This window comes from Ovis canadensis, chromosome 3, assembly GCF_042477335.2.
Source record: "Ovis canadensis isolate MfBH-ARS-UI-01 breed Bighorn chromosome 3, ARS-UI_OviCan_v2, whole genome shotgun sequence".
Taxonomy (NCBI): domain Eukaryota; kingdom Metazoa; phylum Chordata; class Mammalia; order Artiodactyla; family Bovidae; genus Ovis; species Ovis canadensis.
Genome location: NC_091247.1, coordinates 104860781 through 104880248, shown reverse-complemented (window position 1 = coordinate 104880248; position 19468 = coordinate 104860781). Strand labels below are relative to the sequence as shown.

At 49.9% G+C, this 19468-nt stretch overlaps 1 protein-coding gene across 4 annotated transcripts in view; it reads left to right on the top strand.

Annotated features, from left to right (window-relative positions):
- The window catches only part of LOC138435685 (MAL-like protein), a 33817-nt gene that overhangs the window by 12327 nt on the left and 2022 nt on the right, over positions 1–19468 (top strand). For all 4 annotated transcript variants that reach the window (XM_069580615.1, XM_069580616.1, XM_069580617.1 and 1 more), the window contains 2 exons: positions 12031–12198; positions 17340–17462. In XM_069580615.1, coding sequence (XP_069436716.1) covers positions 12031–12198; positions 17340–17462 — 291 coding nt within the window. The remainder of the gene's footprint in view (positions 1–12030; positions 12199–17339; positions 17463–19468) is intronic.

Here is a 19468-nt window from a genome sequence, read left to right as displayed (position 1 = left end):
GGGTACCAGGAGCTCCTAATATGGCTTGTTCTGCAGGGGGCGGGTGGACGGAGCTTTGGCCCGCACCATTGTTTCTGGAGTGGACCGGATAAGACAGGGGTCCTCGTGGGAGTTCAAGGGGCCTGGGCAGGCACTTTCCTGTTACCCTTAAAGCCACAGAGAGAAAATTCTCACTGCAAGAGTCAGTATGTAGTGACTGGTCTTTGGAAGGATCCTGGGTTGGATTATGGCGCCTAGAGCTTCCACATAAAGCCGGTGGTTTGGGAGTCCCGGATTGCAGCCCAGGCCTGCCACATGCCCCCTGCTCATGGGTACTTGTGGGAAGTCGCTTGATCTCTCAGGACCGGCTTCCTCCCCCATCAAAGGAGGTGACATGCCAGCACAAAGTGCTTCACAGGCTGCAGAGATGGTGGGAATCAGAACCCACATGGGCGCTGGGGCTCCTGCGCCACCCACAGGGAGGGCCTCAGCTAGGTGAGGACTTCAGGGGTGCCCGCCCCCACCCCTGGGAGGGCCTGAAGGAGGCTGGGCCCCTACCCTCCAGCTGTGGAGGCCCTGGTGCCTTTATGCCAAGTTCCATCACCGCAGACAGAGGACATTCCAGGCACTCCTCCGAGTGTCTCACAGCCCCTCGTCCCTTCTCGCTTCCTCTCAGAGGCTCACGCTCCCCACAGACCTCAGCGTGACCCCCCAGGACCAGGGCTGAGGTTCCTGCTGCCGTCCAGCTGCGAGCTGACGCCAGGGATGGCACGGGGGGCTCTGGGGGGCAGGGGGCCCGCACCAGCCTGGACTGAGGCTCTCGGACAGAAAGAGGCAGACTGGAGCTAGGGGTCCACTCCTGGCCGTGATGCACGAAAAAAAAATGCGTTTCCGTGGCAACTTTGTGTGCGTGTGTGTGTGTGTGTATGTGTGTCTGTGTGTGTGTGTCTTGTGTGTGTGTGTCTTGTGTGTGAGTAATTAAAACAAAAGATTCAGGAAACAGTATTGCCCTTTCCCATGAACAAGGCGCTGTATTTTCTTCACTAGCCTACTTACCTCTTTGTTTCAAAACAAACTACTCTTTATTGAAGTAAAGTTGATTTACTGTGTTGTGTTAGCCTCAGATGTAGGGCAAGTGATTCACATATATTCTTTCAGATTCTTTCCCATCATTTTTTTTTTAGATAGAGTTTTTCATTTATTTCTGGCTGAGCGGGGTGTCCGGTGCTCTGGTGGGCTTTCTCTAGTTGCAGCGAGCGGTGGCTCCTCTTGTTGTAGGGCACAAGCTCTCAGCGAGAGGGCTTCAGTAGCTGGGAGCACTGGCCTAGCTGCTCAAGGCATGTGGGATCTTCCTGGACAGGGGATTGACTCCATGTCCCCTGTATTGCAAGGTGAGCAGTAGCCACTAGACCGCCAGGGAAGCCCCCCTCCATCATAGGTTTTCACGGGACCCTGCATATAGTTTTTCCCTGAGCTATACAGTAGGTCCTTGTTGTTTATCCGTTTCATACATAGTGCTGTGTATCTGTTTATCCCAAACCCCAGGTGCATCCCTCCCAACCCCTGTCTCCGTTGGCAGCCATGCGTTTGCTTCCTATGTCTGGGAGTCTGTTTCTGTTTTGTAATAGACTCATTTGCATCTTTATGAGATTCTACGTGTACGTGATACCAGAGGACATTTGTCTCTGTCTGATGCTCTTCACTTAGTGTGACCGTCTCTAGGCCCATTCATGTTGCTGCTAGTCTATTTCACTTTTAAAAATATATATATTTATTTGGCTGCTCCAGGTCTTGGTTGTGGCATGTGGGGTCTTCTGTCTTCATCGTGGTATGCAGGATCTTTACCTTCCTGACCAGGAGTCGAATCTGGGCCCCCTGCCTCTGGTGAGGGAAGTCCCTACTTAACCTTTTAATGCTGGTAGTGAGCAGGTGGACTTTATCAGCCACTAACAGATCTTAGCCGCCGTTTGGAAGGCTGGGCGCTGAGGGCACTGCACAGGCTCAGGAGACTGCTGGGTGTTGGCCGAGTTTGGCCTGGGGATCCCAGGAAGCCAACTGGGGGGGTTCTAAGAGGTGGTGAAGGGCATAGGTCATGTGAGCAGACTCTTATCCCAGGTCCTTAGCAGTGCTGTGACGAGGGCTGCAATACGGCTGGAACGGAAGGGAAGTGGAAGACCTCACATCCCCGTAAGCCCGGAGGAGCTGGCGGGCTCTGCCTGGGCTGGTTCTTTGGCAGCACAGTTGTGTCATCCAACCCAGCCTCTTCCCATCTCTCCTCTTCCTCATCAGACCTCCAGCCTAAACCCAGACAAGCCACGGCCAGAGCAAGGGCAGAACTGTCTCATCCCCGAGGCAGGAAGAAACCCTTCCCAGGACCCAGAAGCCTTGCATCTCGTTGTCCAGGGTGGTCACGTACGTGTCCCAGCCAAGACATATGTTGAGCCTAAGGGATGCTGGAAAGTCACCTGCTACATCTCCTACCCCACCCCACCCCACTGCCCACCAGTACGCCCAGCTGGGCAGTTTATTCCATAGGGAGGACTTATTCATTTGTCTTGTCTCTCTTCCGGCTTTTCTCTAGTTGCAGCAAGCAGGGCTACCCCCTCGTTACGGTGCTCGGGCTGCTCTTTGCAGGGGCTTCTTTGGCTGTGGAGCGTGGGCTTCAGGGCGGGTGGGCTGCGGCGGTCACAGCACGTGAGCTCAGCAGGTGCGGCTCCCGGGCTCGGGAGCGCGGGCTCAGTAGTGGTGCACGGGCTTAGCTGCTGCAGCCTGTGGGATCTTCCCGGATCAGGGATCAAACCCGCATCTCCTGCCTTGGCAGGCAGATTCTTCACTACTGAGCCACCAGGGAAGCCCCGTGGAAGGAATGAAAAAAAGACAACTCTCTCTGCAATGTTGCCTGCTATGGCATCATCCATAACAGGGAAAATCCACACCTCTTTGCCCTGGGGCCTCATTGACTAAATGAAGTGTTATCAACGTGATGGAATGTAATAGCACCATTGAAAGTACAGGCGGGCCTCACTACTCACGGATTCTGCGTTTCCAAGTTCCCTTGCTCACTGAACGTTATTTGTAAGCCCGCAATCCATAGTTGAGGTGTTGTCACGCAGATTCGAGGACGTGTGCCATTGCAGGCGGTGCAGACAAAACTTCGAGTCACAAGTCTGAGACACGCACATTTCAACCTGAGGTCAATCCCTGCCGTCTTAAACGCACGCTTAGTTGTTCAGTCATGCCCAGCTCTTTTCGACCTTTTGGACTAGAGCCTGCCAGGCTCCTCTGTCCATGGGATTTTGCAGGCAAGAATGCTGGAGTGGGTTGTCATTCCCTCCTCCAGCAAGTCTTCCAAACCCAGGGATCAAACCCGTAGCTCCTACATCCCCTGTATCACAGGTGGATTCTTTACCCACTGAGCCAGGGGGAAGCGCTTGCCTTCCTACAGCACATAGTGTCAACAGGGCCCTTTCTGTTAAAAATACCAAGTCTGTTTAGTGCCCCATCTTGCTAATTTTTGTGCTTGGCTTTTTGTTGGTGATTTTAGTATTCAAAATAGTCCAAGTACACCGCTGAAGTTATGTCTAGTGTTCCTAAGTTTGGCAAGGCAGTGACTTGCCTTACCTTGAAAGTCAGTGTTAGGTAAGCATATAGTTATAGAGCTCGACATTCGGTGACAGCTCGATATTAATATTACATATTAATATTACATATTAATATTACATATTACCTATATTGAATAATGTGTCTTTAAACAGAAAGATACATAAAACAAAGTTATTTGTTGATCAGTTGATGATATTTTGACCACAAGTTTGTAGGAATGTAGTCTGTATTTCCCAAGGAGCGATGATTCACCATTCACACCTAAACACACCAGTGTTCAGGACAACTTGACAGAACTACCTCGAACAACAAGAATCGACTGTATCATTAAGCCATGGAGCAAAATGGAAAAGTACCAAAAAAAATTTGAATACAAAATGCATGTTCCCCACAGTTTGCCACCAGCACTCGGCCCCGAAAGGAGCATAACATAATAAAGAATTCCTCTGCTGATAACGTTAACCTTAATTTTACAATCGACTTAAAATCTTAGGATTGAGAAAATGATTAACAGATCTAGGGACTTCCCTGGTGGGCCAGTGGTTAAGACTCCACACTTCCATTAAAGCGGACACGGGTTTGATCCCTGGTCTAGGAACTAAGACTCTACATGCCGCATGATCAGAAAATAAGACACAGATCTAATTCCTGTTGTGCCATTTAAACCATTAAATTACCCTGGGGTTGAGCATTCTGAGTGGGCAGTACCGAAGTCCCGAGGGATGCCCGTGCTGGCCTTGGTGACACGAACGGGGTGCTCTGTTTGAAGGGGCTGTGACTCTCTGGGCGTTTTGTACCAGAACCTCCAGATGGGCTCCAAACAGCAGCTCCTGCATGGGGCTCGTCTTATTTTTCCCTTCTAAAGGATGTGCATCAAACATACAGTTGTCCATTCATGTTCACAGCAGCACTACCCCCAGTAGCTGAAAGGTGGGAGTGGCACCAAAGGATGAGTAAATAAAATAGACATGAGGGGACCTCCCTGCTGGTCCAGTGGTTCCATCCCCGGTTGGGGAACTAAGCTCCCACATACTGTGGAATAACTGAGCCTACACTCCAGAGCCTGAATGCTGAAACTAAGGCCTGGCACAGCCAAAAATAAGTAAGTAAATACATATTTTGCAAATAAAATAGAATAGATATGTGGTATATTCATATAATGGAATGCTGCCATGCTCAGTCACTGAGTTCTGTCTGACTCTTCGTGACCCTATGGACTGTAGCCTACCAGGCTCTTCTGTCCATGGAATTTTGCAGGCAAAAATAGTGAAGTGGGTTGCCATTTCCTTCTCCAGGGAATCTTCCCGACCCAGGGATGGAACCCGAGTCTCCTGTGTTTCCTGCATCAGCAGGCAGATATATATATACTTTTTTACCACTGAGCCATCTGAGCAGCCCCCATAATGGAATATTATTCAGCTTTTAAAAGGAAGGAAAGTATTCTGAGTGCAATAAGCTAGAAACAAAAGAACAAATACTCTATGATTCCATTCATACAAGGTAGAGTAGTCAAACTTTTAGGGACAGAGGAATGGTGGTTGTCAAGGGCTGGAGGAGGGGGTATAGTAAGTTAGGGTTGAATGGGACAGAGTTTCAGTTTTGCCTGATGAAAAGTGTCCTGGAGATGGATGGATGGTGGAGATGGTACACAACCTTGTGGATGCTCTTAATACCACTGAGTAAGGTAAGTGTTAGTCGCTCAGTCATGTCCAACTCTTTGCGACCACATGGACTGTAGCCTGCCAGGGTCCTCTGTCCAAGGAATTCTCCAGGCAAGAATACTGGAGTGGGTAGCCATTCCCTTCTTCAGGGGATCTTCCCGACCCAGGGATCAAACCCAGGTCTCCCACACTGCAGGCAGATTCTTTGCAGTGTGAGCCCCTAGGGAAGCTGCTGAACTGTACATTTAAAAGCAGTTAAAATGGCACGCTTTGTTCAGTGTATTTTATCACAATTTGGGAAGGTAAACAAGGCCCAAGGGGCTTGGACTCACACAGCGTGGGCCGCGGCTACTGGAATGTGTGAGACAATAGTTTTCTTCATCTTGAAACATCTCAGCATCGGAAGGGGCCCCGAAATGGTCCTGGTTCCCATCGTGCACAAGCCAGACCTTCCTTCAGCTCATTCTTCCCGGGCCGTCAGAGGGAGCAGGAGCCCCCAGTTCACTTGGCCACACTGACCTCCTGGGCCTCCCTGTCTCGAGTCTGGCCTTCTCGTTTTCGCTTTCTGAACCTTTGTTTCTTGATCTGGCCTCGTTGGGTCTCATTGCAGCACACAGGTTCAGTAGCTGCGGTCCTCCAGAGCGTGCAGTTTCAGCAGCTGCAGTGTGTGGGCCTAGTCGCTCCACGGCGTGTGGGATCTCAGTTGCCTGGCCAGGGACTGAACCCTCGTCCCCTGCATTGCAAGGTGGATTCTTAAGAACTGGACCGCCAGGGAAGTCCCACGAGTCTTTTTCCTGCAGCTTGTGTTCACCTGAGTACCAGTGAAGGGGAGGAGGGGCCACCAACCTTTCCTGAAGAGTAAGCCAAGTGGTAAGGAAAGGAATGCAGGGTCGGTGGTGAGTGGACCAGCCAGGCTGAAATAACGCCCAGCTATGCAGAAAAACCTGCCTCTGGTATCAGCCAGAGTATCGTATGGCCAGCATCTCCTCCGGTTCCCAACCCCACGGCTGGCCCCACCGGGACCAAGCCTCCGGGGAGTGGCCAGGAGCCCAGCCCTGAGCCTGGCCAAAAGAACAGCCGCTCCCTCTTCACGCGGGGTCATTGCGAGGGCAGCTGTCATCACGGGCGATCCAAGTGAAGTTCCCAGCCCCGGGAGTGCACCCAGCCCCTGCCCCAGCCCCTCGGAGGCCCCCTGGCTCCCCCCCTGCTCTGTCCTCTTAGGACAGACCCTCTCTCCCCAAAGGAAAGGCAGTTCTCTTCTTGTCACTCCCATTCAGGATCTTTTCAAAAGTCCCCGTTGAAGTATAGCTGACTTTCAGTGTTGCCTTGGTTTCAGGTGTGCAGCCAAGTGCATCAGCTATACACAGCGCATGTCCGCTCTGTTCAGACTATTTTCCATATAGGTCATTACACAGTGTCGAGTCGAGCTCCCTGTACTCCGTCGCTCAGTCGTGTCTGGCTCTTTGCGACCCTGTGGACTGTAGCCTTCCGGGCTAGCTGTCCATATATGGTAGTACGTATGCGTCAACCTCAACCTCCCGATTTATTTCTCCCTCTCCCCCGTCTCCCTTGGTAACCATAAGTTTCTTTTCTACATCTGTGACTCTATTTCTGTTTTGTAAATGCATTTGTACCATTTTTTAAGAGTCCGCATATAAGTGGTATCATAGGATATTCGTGTTTCTCTCTCTGACTTACCTCACTCCGTTTGCCAGTCTCTAGGTCCATTCATTTTGCAGCAAAATCTTTCGACTTTTGAAGCGAGCCCCCATCATCCAGCCCAGTGTCTTTCTTCTTTCTTTTTCAATGTGTATGTTGGTGATTTGGATTCCTTTAAAAGATCTTGTCTCTGAGCCAAGAAATTCTCCTCCCAGGAGGTCAGGGCATGATTGGTTTATTGGGTCTCATTCCAGAAACACTCAAACCAACGCGCATATATCCATACAAACGCTTATACATTCTCTTCTTCTATGTAAGTCTTAGCACACTGGGCACACTGCTCTCTGCCTTGTACAGTTCTAGGCTCTGTTCTATTCTGATACACAGAGTTTTTCATTCTCTTTGAAGGCTGCCGAGTTTTCCTCTGTATGACATAATTGCTCTCATGATCCCCGCTCACACCGGACGAAACATTTGGGATGCTTCTTTATCTTCCTGTCACCAGCAGGCTTCAACAAGCAACACTGTGCCTTCACCGTTTCGTGCATGTCTGCTGTCTGTAGGACAGACTCCCAAAGTGAAATTACTGGGTCGAAGAGTATATGCATTTAATATCTTGATCGACATCATCGAAATAGTAGACTGGCTGATGGCACCATTATCTATCCTGGAAATGGTACCGGACTTCAACCTGCGGGCTGCAGGTGGGCTTGGAGGGACTGTGAGTCCCCACATCTGTAGATAGAATCACGCGTGTACGCAGCTACATTTTTCCAGTTGACCAAAGCTTTCATCAGCTCCTTAGAAGGGTCTGTGCCCCTCATTGCTATCTCATCTCCTCACCAATTGGTGTCCCAGCTCTTCCAGAAGTGAACCTCCTATCCCTCAGGAAGACTGGCCTTGGACTTTCCCTCTCCTGGGTCTTTCTCGGGGAAGATTCCCTCCCATGTCCTTATAGCCAATAACACAGCCAACAATGGTTGCTCAACACTCACCCTGTGCATGAGAGACTCATCTAATGCTCACAGGAACCAGGAAAGAGGAGGCCTCCCCACCTCCTCTGTTTGATGAACCAGCACATGGATGCAGAAATGGGTTAAATAATCTGCCCCTTTAGCAGAGCCAGGATTTGAACCCGGAAGCCTCAGTACTGCTTCTGCATGAACTGGAGTGAAAGAGCCTGGAAGCAACAGGATGGGCCCTGGGGCTTCTCAGTCTTCACTGCTTCACCTGGGAAATTTTTAACAATGCAGCCTCCCTCACCATCTCTGAGGCAATGTCTGGACCTTGGGGCTTCCTCAGAGTCCCCGGAAGGTCCCAGGAGTAGCAGGACTCAGGGTGTGGTGAGGGTTAAGGCTCAGGAATTTGCATATTTTAAAAGCACCTTACCCTTATGCCGCGGTTTTGGCATAATTCTTTTCTTTATTAAACATTTTTCAAAGTAATAATTATTGGCGGTATAGTGGTGAACATGGCTGCCTTCCAAAATAATAAGCATCCTCCAAAAATGACCAAAGTAGGGCTTTTAAAAAGCATCATTTTCAACTCATGGATTTCAGCTTGGTTGATACAGTCCAATCCACTGGGTGCAGTGATAAAGAACCCGCCTGCCAATGCAAGAGACATGGGTTCGATCCCTGGGTCAGGAAGATCCCCTGGAGAAGGAAATGGCAACCCGCTTGAGTATTCTTGCCTGGGGAATCCCATGGACAGAGGAGCCTGGCGGGCTACAGTCTATGAGGTCACAAAGAGTCGGACAAGACTGAGCGACTAGGCGCAATCCACAGTAGTTATTATATTTATTTGAAGGTCAAATTGCCCCATCTTTAGTCAGCAGCAGCCTTCTGAATCCTTCTGACCTAACCCCAAGAGCCTTTAAAAATATTTTGCTGTCCGCTCTGACGATATATCAGCTTCCCCAGCCCCGATCTGGAATTGGCTATTGCTCCTGACTGCATCTGGGCGCTGTTACCCCAGTGCTCATCCTCTAGCTCTATAACCAGCTCTCTAAGTGTGAGGGGCCTATTCTCCATGTTTTAGAGAAGAATGAGTAATAAATAAACTTACTGTTAAGCTCTACCCTCCCTTAAGTGATCCCTTCCAGTTGCAGTTCAACCTTTAGAAAACACACAGGTGAGTAATCTGTGTTTGCTCTTAAGAAACAGACTGCCAAAATTGTACCTGAAATACACTTGCTTGAAATATCTGCCTTTAATACAATCTTCTTCCACGTTGAAGGCCAGCCCCCAACATCTAAAAATATCTCCAACTCTTGAGATAACAAAAAATGAGGGTTAAAAGGAGAGAATGATTTAGGTTGCCAAGCCAATTTGGAAAGCTAAATATGAATTTAGAAAAAAAAAAAGTCAAGACAAATATTCAAAATTGTTTTCCCTGTAATGAATCCAACCGAGGCTGCTTGAGACAGAAACAGGATAGCAAACTCCACTGGTTTTAAATTCACCAGGAGTTTGGCCTTGGCCTTGGTTCCCTTCTAATGTTCAGAAGATAGAGGGTGTGGAAATAAAAAGTAAATAACATTCCTTTGCGTGAAGCTGATTGTGCAACCTTTATGCCAAGAAGAAGAGGCAATTTGAGTAGATTCTCCCAAATGCTCAGGGGCCCCCCTTGGGGCATGGAATCTGGTGAGGAGGAAAGCCCTACCCGTGCCCTGCTCCGTGTCCCACGCGGCCTCAGACCTCAGTCCCTCCTTCCATTTCCTTCTCCCGATGCTCCCAGGAGGGCAGCGTCTCACACGCTGCGAGAATGAAGTGGGGACACATAGATGGTGTGCGTGTGGTAGTGTCTGCCCAAGGCGGCCTCTGAGGGCAGGAGCCGGGGTGGGGAGACCCTGCGCCAGCACTGATGGGCCGGTAGGGCTGAGGCAGGGAAGCTGGCAGTGAGAGGCAGCAGGTATCAAGCGGCAGCTCTCTGTAGGAAGCCCCTGGGAGTTTGAATTCCTGTACAGATGAAATGAGGCCATCTGAGTGAATGCATTTTATTTATAGATTAATTTTTTTGGTGCTGGGTCTTCACTGCTGTGTGAGGGCTTCCTCTAGTTTCAACAAATGGGGGGCTACACTTGTTGCGGAGTGCGAGCTCTAAAGATGGGGCTCAGTAGTCGTGGTACTCAGACGTGTGGGTGGGGTCTTCCTGGACCAGGGACGGAACCCATGTCCCCTGAATATGCAGTTAGATTCCTAACCACTGGGCCACCAGGGGTGAATGCATCTCTGTGAATGTACTTTATAAACTCTAAAGCCCCTCGTGAACGAGAGGTAGTGCTTGTGGGTTTATCATCATGGGGGTTTAGTTGCTAAGTTGTGTCCGACTCTTTGCAACCCCATGGACTGTAGTCCACTAGGCTTCCGTGTCTGTGAAATTCTCCAGGCGAGAATACTGGAGTGGGCTTCCATCTCCTTCTCCGGGGGGTCTTCCTGAGCGGGGACTGGACCTGGGCCTCCCGCCTCAGGCGCACTCTTTACCAGCAGGGGAGCCCTTGGGTTTATCCCTGAGTCATCCCAAGGGGTGCTCTTTGACACCCTCCCTGCCTGCTTTTCTCCAGGCCCTGGGCTGGACACCAGGAATACATCGGTGAGTGGCACAGACCATTCTCTGCCCTCGGAGGTCTCCTGTGAGTGTAAAATTTTATAGATTCCACAGTCACTAAGTCCTGAATGCCATTGCCGCTAACAGCCAGCATTGTTTGGGTACTGGCAGTGGGCCAGCATCTTCAGGCATTTCTCAAGGCTTGGTGGGGAAGGTGCTTGGCAGGTGCCCCCAAGCCACGCTCTGGCACCTCCCTCAGCATCAGCCACCTGGTCACTGTAATCAACACACAGGAGCCCGGCTCAGGAAGACAGCAGCTCTTGCTCCTCTACTCTCCCTGCTCGGAACGAGGCAGCCCCAGCTCGCGCGTGGGCAGTCCCGGGTCCAGCCTAGGACTTCCACAGTTCACCTGGAGATTGTTTCTGAGGCCTGGGGCAGTGTGCTGTCAGAGGCAGCCAGGCTTCCGGGGATGTTCCCAACGCTGCACGAGGCTGGGAAGCTCTGCCCTGTGGCCCACTCCCTGGTCTCTTCTGGCGTCTCCTCCTGTTGCCTTTCGCTTTGGAAGAGCCTGAGAATTCTCCATAAATTCAAAAGTGCTTCTGCCTCCAGGACAACGGCAGTGGGACCCCGTGAGGGATGGGGTGACTTGTTTATGTCTGAAAGTGAGAGCATTAGTCGCTCAGTCAAGCCCCACTCTTTTGCAACCCACAGACTGTAGCCTGCCAGGCTCCTCTGTCCATGAGATTTCCCAGGCAAGAATACTGGAGTCGTCATTTATTCCCTTTTCTAGGGAATCTTCCTGATCCAGGGGTCAAACCCAGGTTTCCTGCATGACGGGCAGATGCTTTACCATCTGAGCCACCTGGGAAGCCCATATCTGTGTCTATGTGTCATTTATTTGTAAGAGGAGAGCTGCTAGTCCCAGGAAGGACCTGAAAGTTGTGTATCTTTCATCCGAGCTAGACAGAAGTATGTGGAGCCCTTTATACAGAAAATCTCTAAGAGAATCATGTAGAACTGAGCTAAGCCTACAGTCATGACCACAGTCAACCTTCAACAAATATAGGAGGGAAAAGGTGAACAGGAATGAACCTTGACAGAAGCCACAAACTGCAGAATCAGGCTCTCAAGACCAAGACAAAGGGATCAGATCATCAGATTGAATATAAAATGAATACAAGCGTATTTACTAAAAAGATGTCCACACCTCAGCACACTGTATCACCTTTGCACAAACTGGAGAAGACCGAAAATGAAAGTGCAAGTGTTAGCCACTCAGTCGTGTTCCACTCTTAGTGACCCCGTGGACTGTGGCCCACCAGCTCCTCTGTCCATGGGATTCTCCAGGCAAGAATACTGGAGTGGGTAGCCATTCCCTTCTCCAGGGGATCTTCCTGATCCAGGGGTTGAACCTGGATCTCCCAAATTGCAGGCAGATTCTTTACCACCTGAGCCACCAGGGAGGCCCCTGAGGAGTGCTTAGCCAAAGCCAGAGGAGGGCAGAGGTGGGAAATACGCAAAGAGCATCACACTCAGCACCAGCCAATAACGCGCCTTCTTCCGTGCTTTTCTCTTACAGATATTTGGGGTCTGGGTCTGGATCCTGGTGGCAGCCACGCAGGTAGCAAGCCCGCTGCTTCAAGGGTGGGTGATGTACGTCTCACTCACCTCTTTCCTCATCTCCCTGATGCTCCTGTTGTCTTACGTGTTTGGATTTTACAAAAGATACGAGTCCTGGAAAATTCTGGTAAGAATCAGGAAGAGAGCCCCAGGGCCTGAGGCTCCTCCCAGACCAACGTCCTGGGCGTGGTTGAGGAAAAACACGGGTGGGAGGAGGAACCAGAGATGCTTCCTGGGCTGGGCCCCTAGGGAATCTCCACATTTCATCTGAATGTGTTTACTATAAGATCATGATGCTGGGAAAGACTGGGGTCAGGAGGAGAAGGGGGCACCAGAGGATGAAATAGTAGGACGGCATCATCGACTCAAAGTGTAGCCACGCGTTCCGGGAAACAAACTCACTCAGGACAGTGCAGACAGTGGAGTGCGGTTTATTACACCAGCGAGCCCAAGGCAGAGTCTCCTCTTAGCCCAGGACCCCGACCAGTTTTTGTAAAAACTTATGTGCCCTAAGTGTACATGCCCAAACCCAACTCCCCAAATTCCCTGAAACTAGTCTCGACAAAATGACAGAGAGAGATATGATCAAAGTTAACCCATGATTCATGTGTCATAAGCCTAGATAGTTAAACAGTGGACTTTTATCAATAGGCCTGTGGCGATACCCCATAAGCATAATGGGATTTACAACTTTGTTCTCCTACAGAGATAATTACTATACTCTTTTAGGTGACAGAGAGTCTAGGTATGAGTCCAGAGGCTCCTTCATCCGGGGGCATCTGGTTTTCCATTGGCTTGTCGTTTCCATAGATACTGGGCGTATAGCTCAAAGTCCACAGACCAGCCCAAGATGGAGTCCTGCTTTCAAGGTGGAGCCTGTTCTGTCTGTTTCCTCCTTCAAATGGACATAAGTTTCCGCAAACTCCAAGTGATAGTGAGGTACAGAGGAGCCTGGCATGCTGCAGTCCAAGGAGGCAGACATGACTTAGCAGCTGAACAACAATTATTAGAGAGGGCTTCAGTAGTAAAAGGGGCTTCCCTGGTGGCTCAGAGGTTAAAGCGTCTGCCTGCAATGCCGGAGACCTGGGTTCAGTCCCTGGGTCAGGAAGATCCCCTGGAGAAGGAAATGGCAACCCACTCCAGTACTCTTGCCTGGAGAATCCCGTGGACAGAGGAGCCTGGTGGGCTACAGTCCACAGGATCGCAAAGAGTCCAACACGACTGAGCGACTTCACTTTCACTTTCAGTAGTAAAGAATCCACCCGCCAATGCAGGAGATGCAGGAGACAAGGGGTTCGATCCCTGGGTTGAGAAGATCCCTTGGAGAGGGAAATGGCAGCCCACTCCAGGACTCCTGCCTGGGAAATCCCCTGGACAGAGGAGCCTGGCAGAGTACAGTCCATGGAGTTGCAGAGTTAGACACGACTTAGCTACTAAATAACAACAACTATTGGATGGGAATAAAAGCATTCCTCTGCCGGAATCCATCCTGCTTTGTATTCCCCTCCACTGCCTCCCTTTATAGGTGTATACGCACAGCCCAGCTCCTCCCGTAGCAGGCACATCCTGATGCACTTCCCCTCTAATTTTAATTTATGGTAAAATAATTTGAGCAGTATTGAAAGAAATACAGTGGGAAAAGAATAACCCCGATCTCAAGGTCTATCCACAACCACGTATCACAATTCATTCTTCCCTATTCCTGGCAAATTTCATATAAAATGTATAAATCTCACTGAACCAATCATTTTAGATGTAGAGTCTTTCATGTATTATTACGCCATCCATTAACTATTTTTCATGTCGTCACACCATCCCGATAGCCATTGAAATATTTCTCTGTTGAACAATTCAAAACAGAAGTAGGGAGGATTGAATTGATATTGTGGATCCTCACGTAACCCTAACCCAGATCCCAGCATTTTCAAGACTTTATCACATTTGCTTCACCTAGCTTTTTCCCCCTAAAGAATCTTGAAGTAAATCCCCAACACCACGTCATTCCATTCTACATGTTGTAGCCACGCGTTCCGGGAAACAAACTCACTCAGAAGGACGGTGCAGATAGCGGAGTGCAGTTTATTACACGGGCGCACCCAAGGCAGAGTCTCCTCTTAGCCAAGGACCCCGACCAGCATTTGTGAAAATCTTTTATACCCCATGTGTACGTGTCTGAACCCACCACTCCAAATTCCTTGAGACTTACATCAACCAAGGAAAATACAATCCCAGTAAGCCCGTCATTCACGTGCTGTGTGCTCATGTGCTCAAACAGTCAAACAGTTAGCCAATAATCAATAAACCAGGGGTTACACTCTGATAGATACAGAAAAATGTATGGCCTGTCTGGAGGAAGGGGTGATTAGTGTATGCTTTCTCTTAGGCGATGAGTAACCTAGATCCGATCTTCAAGGTTCCCCTGTGTGGAGGGGTCTTATCCTTCTGCTGTTGTGTTCATAGGCACTGAACACAGAGTTCAGAGTCCACTGGAAAGGCGGCCGAGCATGATCAGCATGAACAGGCCTGAGATGGAGTCCAGGCCCTATGAATTCCTTCATACACACTTCGCTGCAGAATGCCTCCAAAAAATACACAAGCTCTCTTACATTATCAAACTTACATAAAGTTAGTGGTAATTCCTCATTATCATCAAAGGCACAGGTCACAGTTCCGGAAAATTATAACTGTCCCCCCATTATAACACAGTCACTACCCTGGTGGCTCAGACGGTAAAAGCATCTGCCTATAATGCTGGAGACCCCGGGTGGATCCCTAGGTTGGGAAGATTCCCTGGAGAAGGAAATGGCAACACACCCCAGTACTCTTGCCTGGGAAAATCCCATGGACGGAGGAGCCTGGTAGGCTATAGTCCACGGCGTTGCAAAGAGTTGGACACGGCTGAGCAACTTCACTTTCTTTCCCATTATAGCTGAAATATGTTTTTGCAGTCGGCCTGTTTGAATCAGGGTCCTCACCAGGCCCACTTGCACTTGGTAGTGGTGATTCTTGAGTACCTTTACTCTATTTTTCAATAGCTGGTTGCCGAACCACGAAAGACACCGGGATTCTTGGCCTCCGGGGGAGAAGAACTCAATCCGGGGCCAGTGACCAGGCTTGATCGCTCAGAACTTTTGTGTAATAAAGCTTTATTAAAGTATAAAAGAGATAAAGAACGCTTCTGACGTAGACATCAGAAGAGGGCAGAAAGAGTGCCCCCTGCTAGCCTTTAAGTGGTATGTTATATACCTATCAGCAAGCTGTTAATTAGAGAAAGGAGATGTCTCAAAACTCAGAGACTGGCACCAGGCCCCTCACCCACAACATGCATTTTGAGGGAACATTGGCACAAGGTGAGTTGTCCCAAGCCGTAAAATGATTGACATGAATCTTGAAGAAAGGCAGGTTTCCAAGCAAAAACCGTCTCAGTAACATAGCTTAAGAGAACACTCGCATGAGTAAAACATTCTGGTTTGTCAAGTCGGTTCTGAGTCTTAGGCAGAACTGACTTGAAGACAGAGTCTAGGGTAAATAAATACATAGCTCATTAGCATAGCGTAAGACAAACATTTCCAAGAGAAAAACACATTGCTTAGCTCCAGGTTTGAGAAAAGTTAAGTTCAGGTGGAGCCTGGTGTCTTCATGGTGGCAGAGAATTTTAAGAGAAACCTCTTTTTAAATTTGTATAGAGAAGGGGGAAAAATCTAACACTTGTCTGTTTCCTCCTGCCGCTTACTGCTGCTGCTAGGTCAGTCGTGTCCGACTCTGTGCGACCCCATAGATGGCAGCCCACCAGGCTCCCCTGTTCCTGGGGTTCTCCAGGCAAGAACACTGGAGTGGGTTGCCATTTCCTTCTCCAAGACATGAAAGTGAAAAGTGAAAGTGAGGTCGCTCAGTCGTGTCCGACTCTTAGTGACCCCATGGACTTCAGCCCACCAGGCTCCTCCGTCCATGGGATTTTCCAGGCAAGAGTACTGGAGTGGGTGCCATTGCCTTCAACTGTCTGACACTTGCAGCCTGTTTCCTCCGTTTGGAGACCCCTGGCCTTCCTGTCTGTTACCCTCTCACTATCATGGTTCTCCCTGCCAGTGACTTGCTGAAAAACCTGGGTGGTCAGCTGTCCTGTAGACCAGGGGTCCCCCACCTCCAGGATCTAATGTCTGATGATCTGAGGTGGAGCTGATGCAATAATAATAGAGATAAATTGCACAGTAAATATAATGCACTTGAATTATCCTGAAACCAACCGTCCACCCACGGTTCTTGAAAAAAAATTGTCTTCCACAAAACCGGTCCCTGGTGCCGAGAAGCCTGGGGACCACTGCTGTAGAAGGTCCCACATTTTGGTTTGTTTGCTTTTTCCTGGTGTGATTTGCTCCTCTAGGCCCTGAATTTTCTGTAAGCCAGAAGTTAGCATCTAAAGGCTAAACTGAAATGGGTTAAACCTTTCTGGCAAGGATGCTTCGTAAGTGTCTCCAAGTCACATCACACATGGTGACTGGCGGTCCTTCTTTCACGGTGACAACCTTACCCCATCACTCTTTTCTCCAATGTCCCCTTTCATCTTCTGATGCATATTCTTTAGGGGTTGCAAAATGCCAATTTGCCTATTATGATATTCCTTCCAGAATACTGTGGTATTCTTATGATGTTAAAGAACACTGCTGAGAGTTTAGCACAAAGGTTCAAAGATGGACGGAAATCTAGAGTCAGATTAGCCTGACTCTGCCATGTGTTAGCTAAGCCTTGGTTTTCTCATCTTTAAAGTGGGCATGTTAATAGTAGCTGCCTTATGAAATTAGCTGTGAAGATGAAATGACACAAGTGTGTACAGTTAGGAAAACACCTAGCAAACAGCAGGCCTTCATCGCCCTAACAGTTAATGTGGCCCGGTTTCAAATCCTGGCTCAGCCTCTCGTCACTGACTTTAACCTTGGACTTCTATTTCCTCAAAATGGCATTAACAATAAATAGAACCAACCTCATAGTTCACAAAGTTCCATGAGATAAATGAGGAAAAGATTTAGCCTATAATTTGACCGGGAAGAAGCACTCAATAAATCTTGGCTCATACTGGTACTGACATTTATTTAATCCACTATTGCTCACAACATAGAAATTGTACTAGGAACACTGAGAAAGCAAAAAGCGGGAGTTTCAGGAGCAGGCTTGTCTCTTTGGCCTCCTCTGGCCAGAGGCTGAGTCAGAGGAGAAGGTGTTACCGCTTGCGTGCCTGAGTGACGTGGCTGTGCCCCTGCTGCGCCTTTCCAGGACAGCCTGTACCACGGGACCACGGGCATCCTGTACATGAGTGCCGCCGTGTTACAAGTGCACGCCACCATCGTGTCAGAGACCCAGGACCTGAAGAACTACTATATAAACACTGCAGCCTCGGTGAGTGCTGGACAAGGGCACGGCAGGCAGCACCAGGGAGGGAAAGCCAGGGGCTCAATTCTGTCTCCTCTGGAACAGATGACCCCACATCCTCAGACTGAAGGAGTCCTGAGGGAAGGGAGGGGTGTGTGTGCGCGTGTGTGAGAGCGCGTGCGTGCACACAGATGCGTTGGCAGTCAGGTGTGCCCAAGCTCACAGGGTGCCAAGCCCACGTGTAGGTGTCATCTCTCCTCCTGGTGGCTCAGACAGTAAAGAATCTGCCTTCAATGCAGGGAGAGCGGGGTGCAATCCCTGGGTAGGGAAGATCCCCTGGAGAAGGGCATGTCTACCAACTCCAGTATCCTTGCCTGGAGAATTCCAGGACAGAGGAGCCTGGCAGTCCATGGGGTCGAAAGAGTTGGACATGGCTGAGGGACTAACACTTCACTCACACCAACTACGCTGCCCTCAGAATATGTTTCCAAAATGCACATCTCTTACTGAAAATCCTTAGGCCTTCCCTGGCAATCCAGTGGTTAAGACATCACCTTCCAAGGCAGGGGGCTTGGGTTCAATCCCTGGTCAGGGAGCTAAGACCATCATGCCTCATGGCCCCCAAACCAGAACATAAACAATAGAAGCAGTATTGTAACAAATTAACTAAAGATTTTTCAAAATGGTCCACATAAAAATTTATTTAAAAAATGAAAGGAAATCCTTCAGTGGCTCCTTTTTCTGGTGGAATGGACCTCAATTCCTCCTCACGGCTCAAGTTCCTGCGTCCTTCTATTTCAGTCCCCCTATTTCCACGGGGTTACATACTGGCTGATGGAATCCAAGACAAGGTGGTCCAGATGAGTTGTGGCCCGAGCGGGACTTCTGGGCCTCGGGCTCACTGCCTGCCTGCCCGACACCCTTGCCAGGCCCTGAGTGTGGCTGCTTCCCTCTCTCTGGGGGATGGCGCCCTCAAGTGGTAGATGGCTCACATGACCGGTGGTGGGTTCCTCCAGTGTGAGTCTGTGTGCCCACATGTGCTCCTAACCCTCCTTACTCCTTCTCAGGAAGATCTAAGGCCCAGGCTGGGTCCCACCCCATCAGCTCCAGTCTCTGTGGCCAGAAAAGTGCTGTGTCAGTCGGGTTCCCCAGGGATAGGGCAGCAGCAGGCGGGGGTGTGATATGGGGTGCTGCCGCCCTTGTCAGAAAGATACCAGGCCAAGGCAGTGACCCTCCAGGACGCCCTTCCTGCCTGTCTGCGTCCTTGCCCCCCAGCCCAGCACCTCTCTGCCTCCCACCACTCAGGGTGCTGCTCGCCCTGCTCAGGGGCCCCTGTCACAGCCTCCTTGCTGGCCCTGGACCCCTCTCACCTGGGCCTCGGCTTCCGGCTCCCTCACCTCCTCCTGTTCTTCTCTCACTTGTCACCTCTCGGTGAGGCCGCCACTCAGCCCCACTCAGAGTAGTAGCTCCTACTTCTCTCCTGGTTTATCTTGGCTCTTTTCTGCATGTGCCACTAAGATGCAAGTTCCATGAGGATAGGAATTTTTGAATTTTTGTTCACCATCAGATTCATGCCTGAAGCATGCGTGCTCATGCTAAGTCGCTTCAGTCTTGTTCGACTCTTGCGACCCCATGGGCCCTAGCCCGCCAGGCTCCTCTGTCCATGGGATTCTCCAGGCAAGGATACTGGAGTGGGCTGCTATGCCCTCCTCCAGGGGACCTTCCCGAACCTGCGTCTTCTGCTTCTCTTGCGTCTCCTGCGTTGTAGGCAGATTCTTTACCACTGAGCCACCGAGGAAGCCCATAGCAGATGCTTACAAGATATGTTGAATGAATGAATGAAACAGAGTGTGATTGGACAGGGTGGGGCAAAGGGAAGATGGAGTCCTCCGCTGGACTGAGAGATCATTAGACAGTATAGCCGGGTATCTTTGGGAATGGCTTTGGACATGGCCATCGGGGAGGGAGGGGTCGGGGGGAGCACAGGTTTTGGGCTTGGGTAGCTGGACAAGATGAGGATCCTGGGATCAACT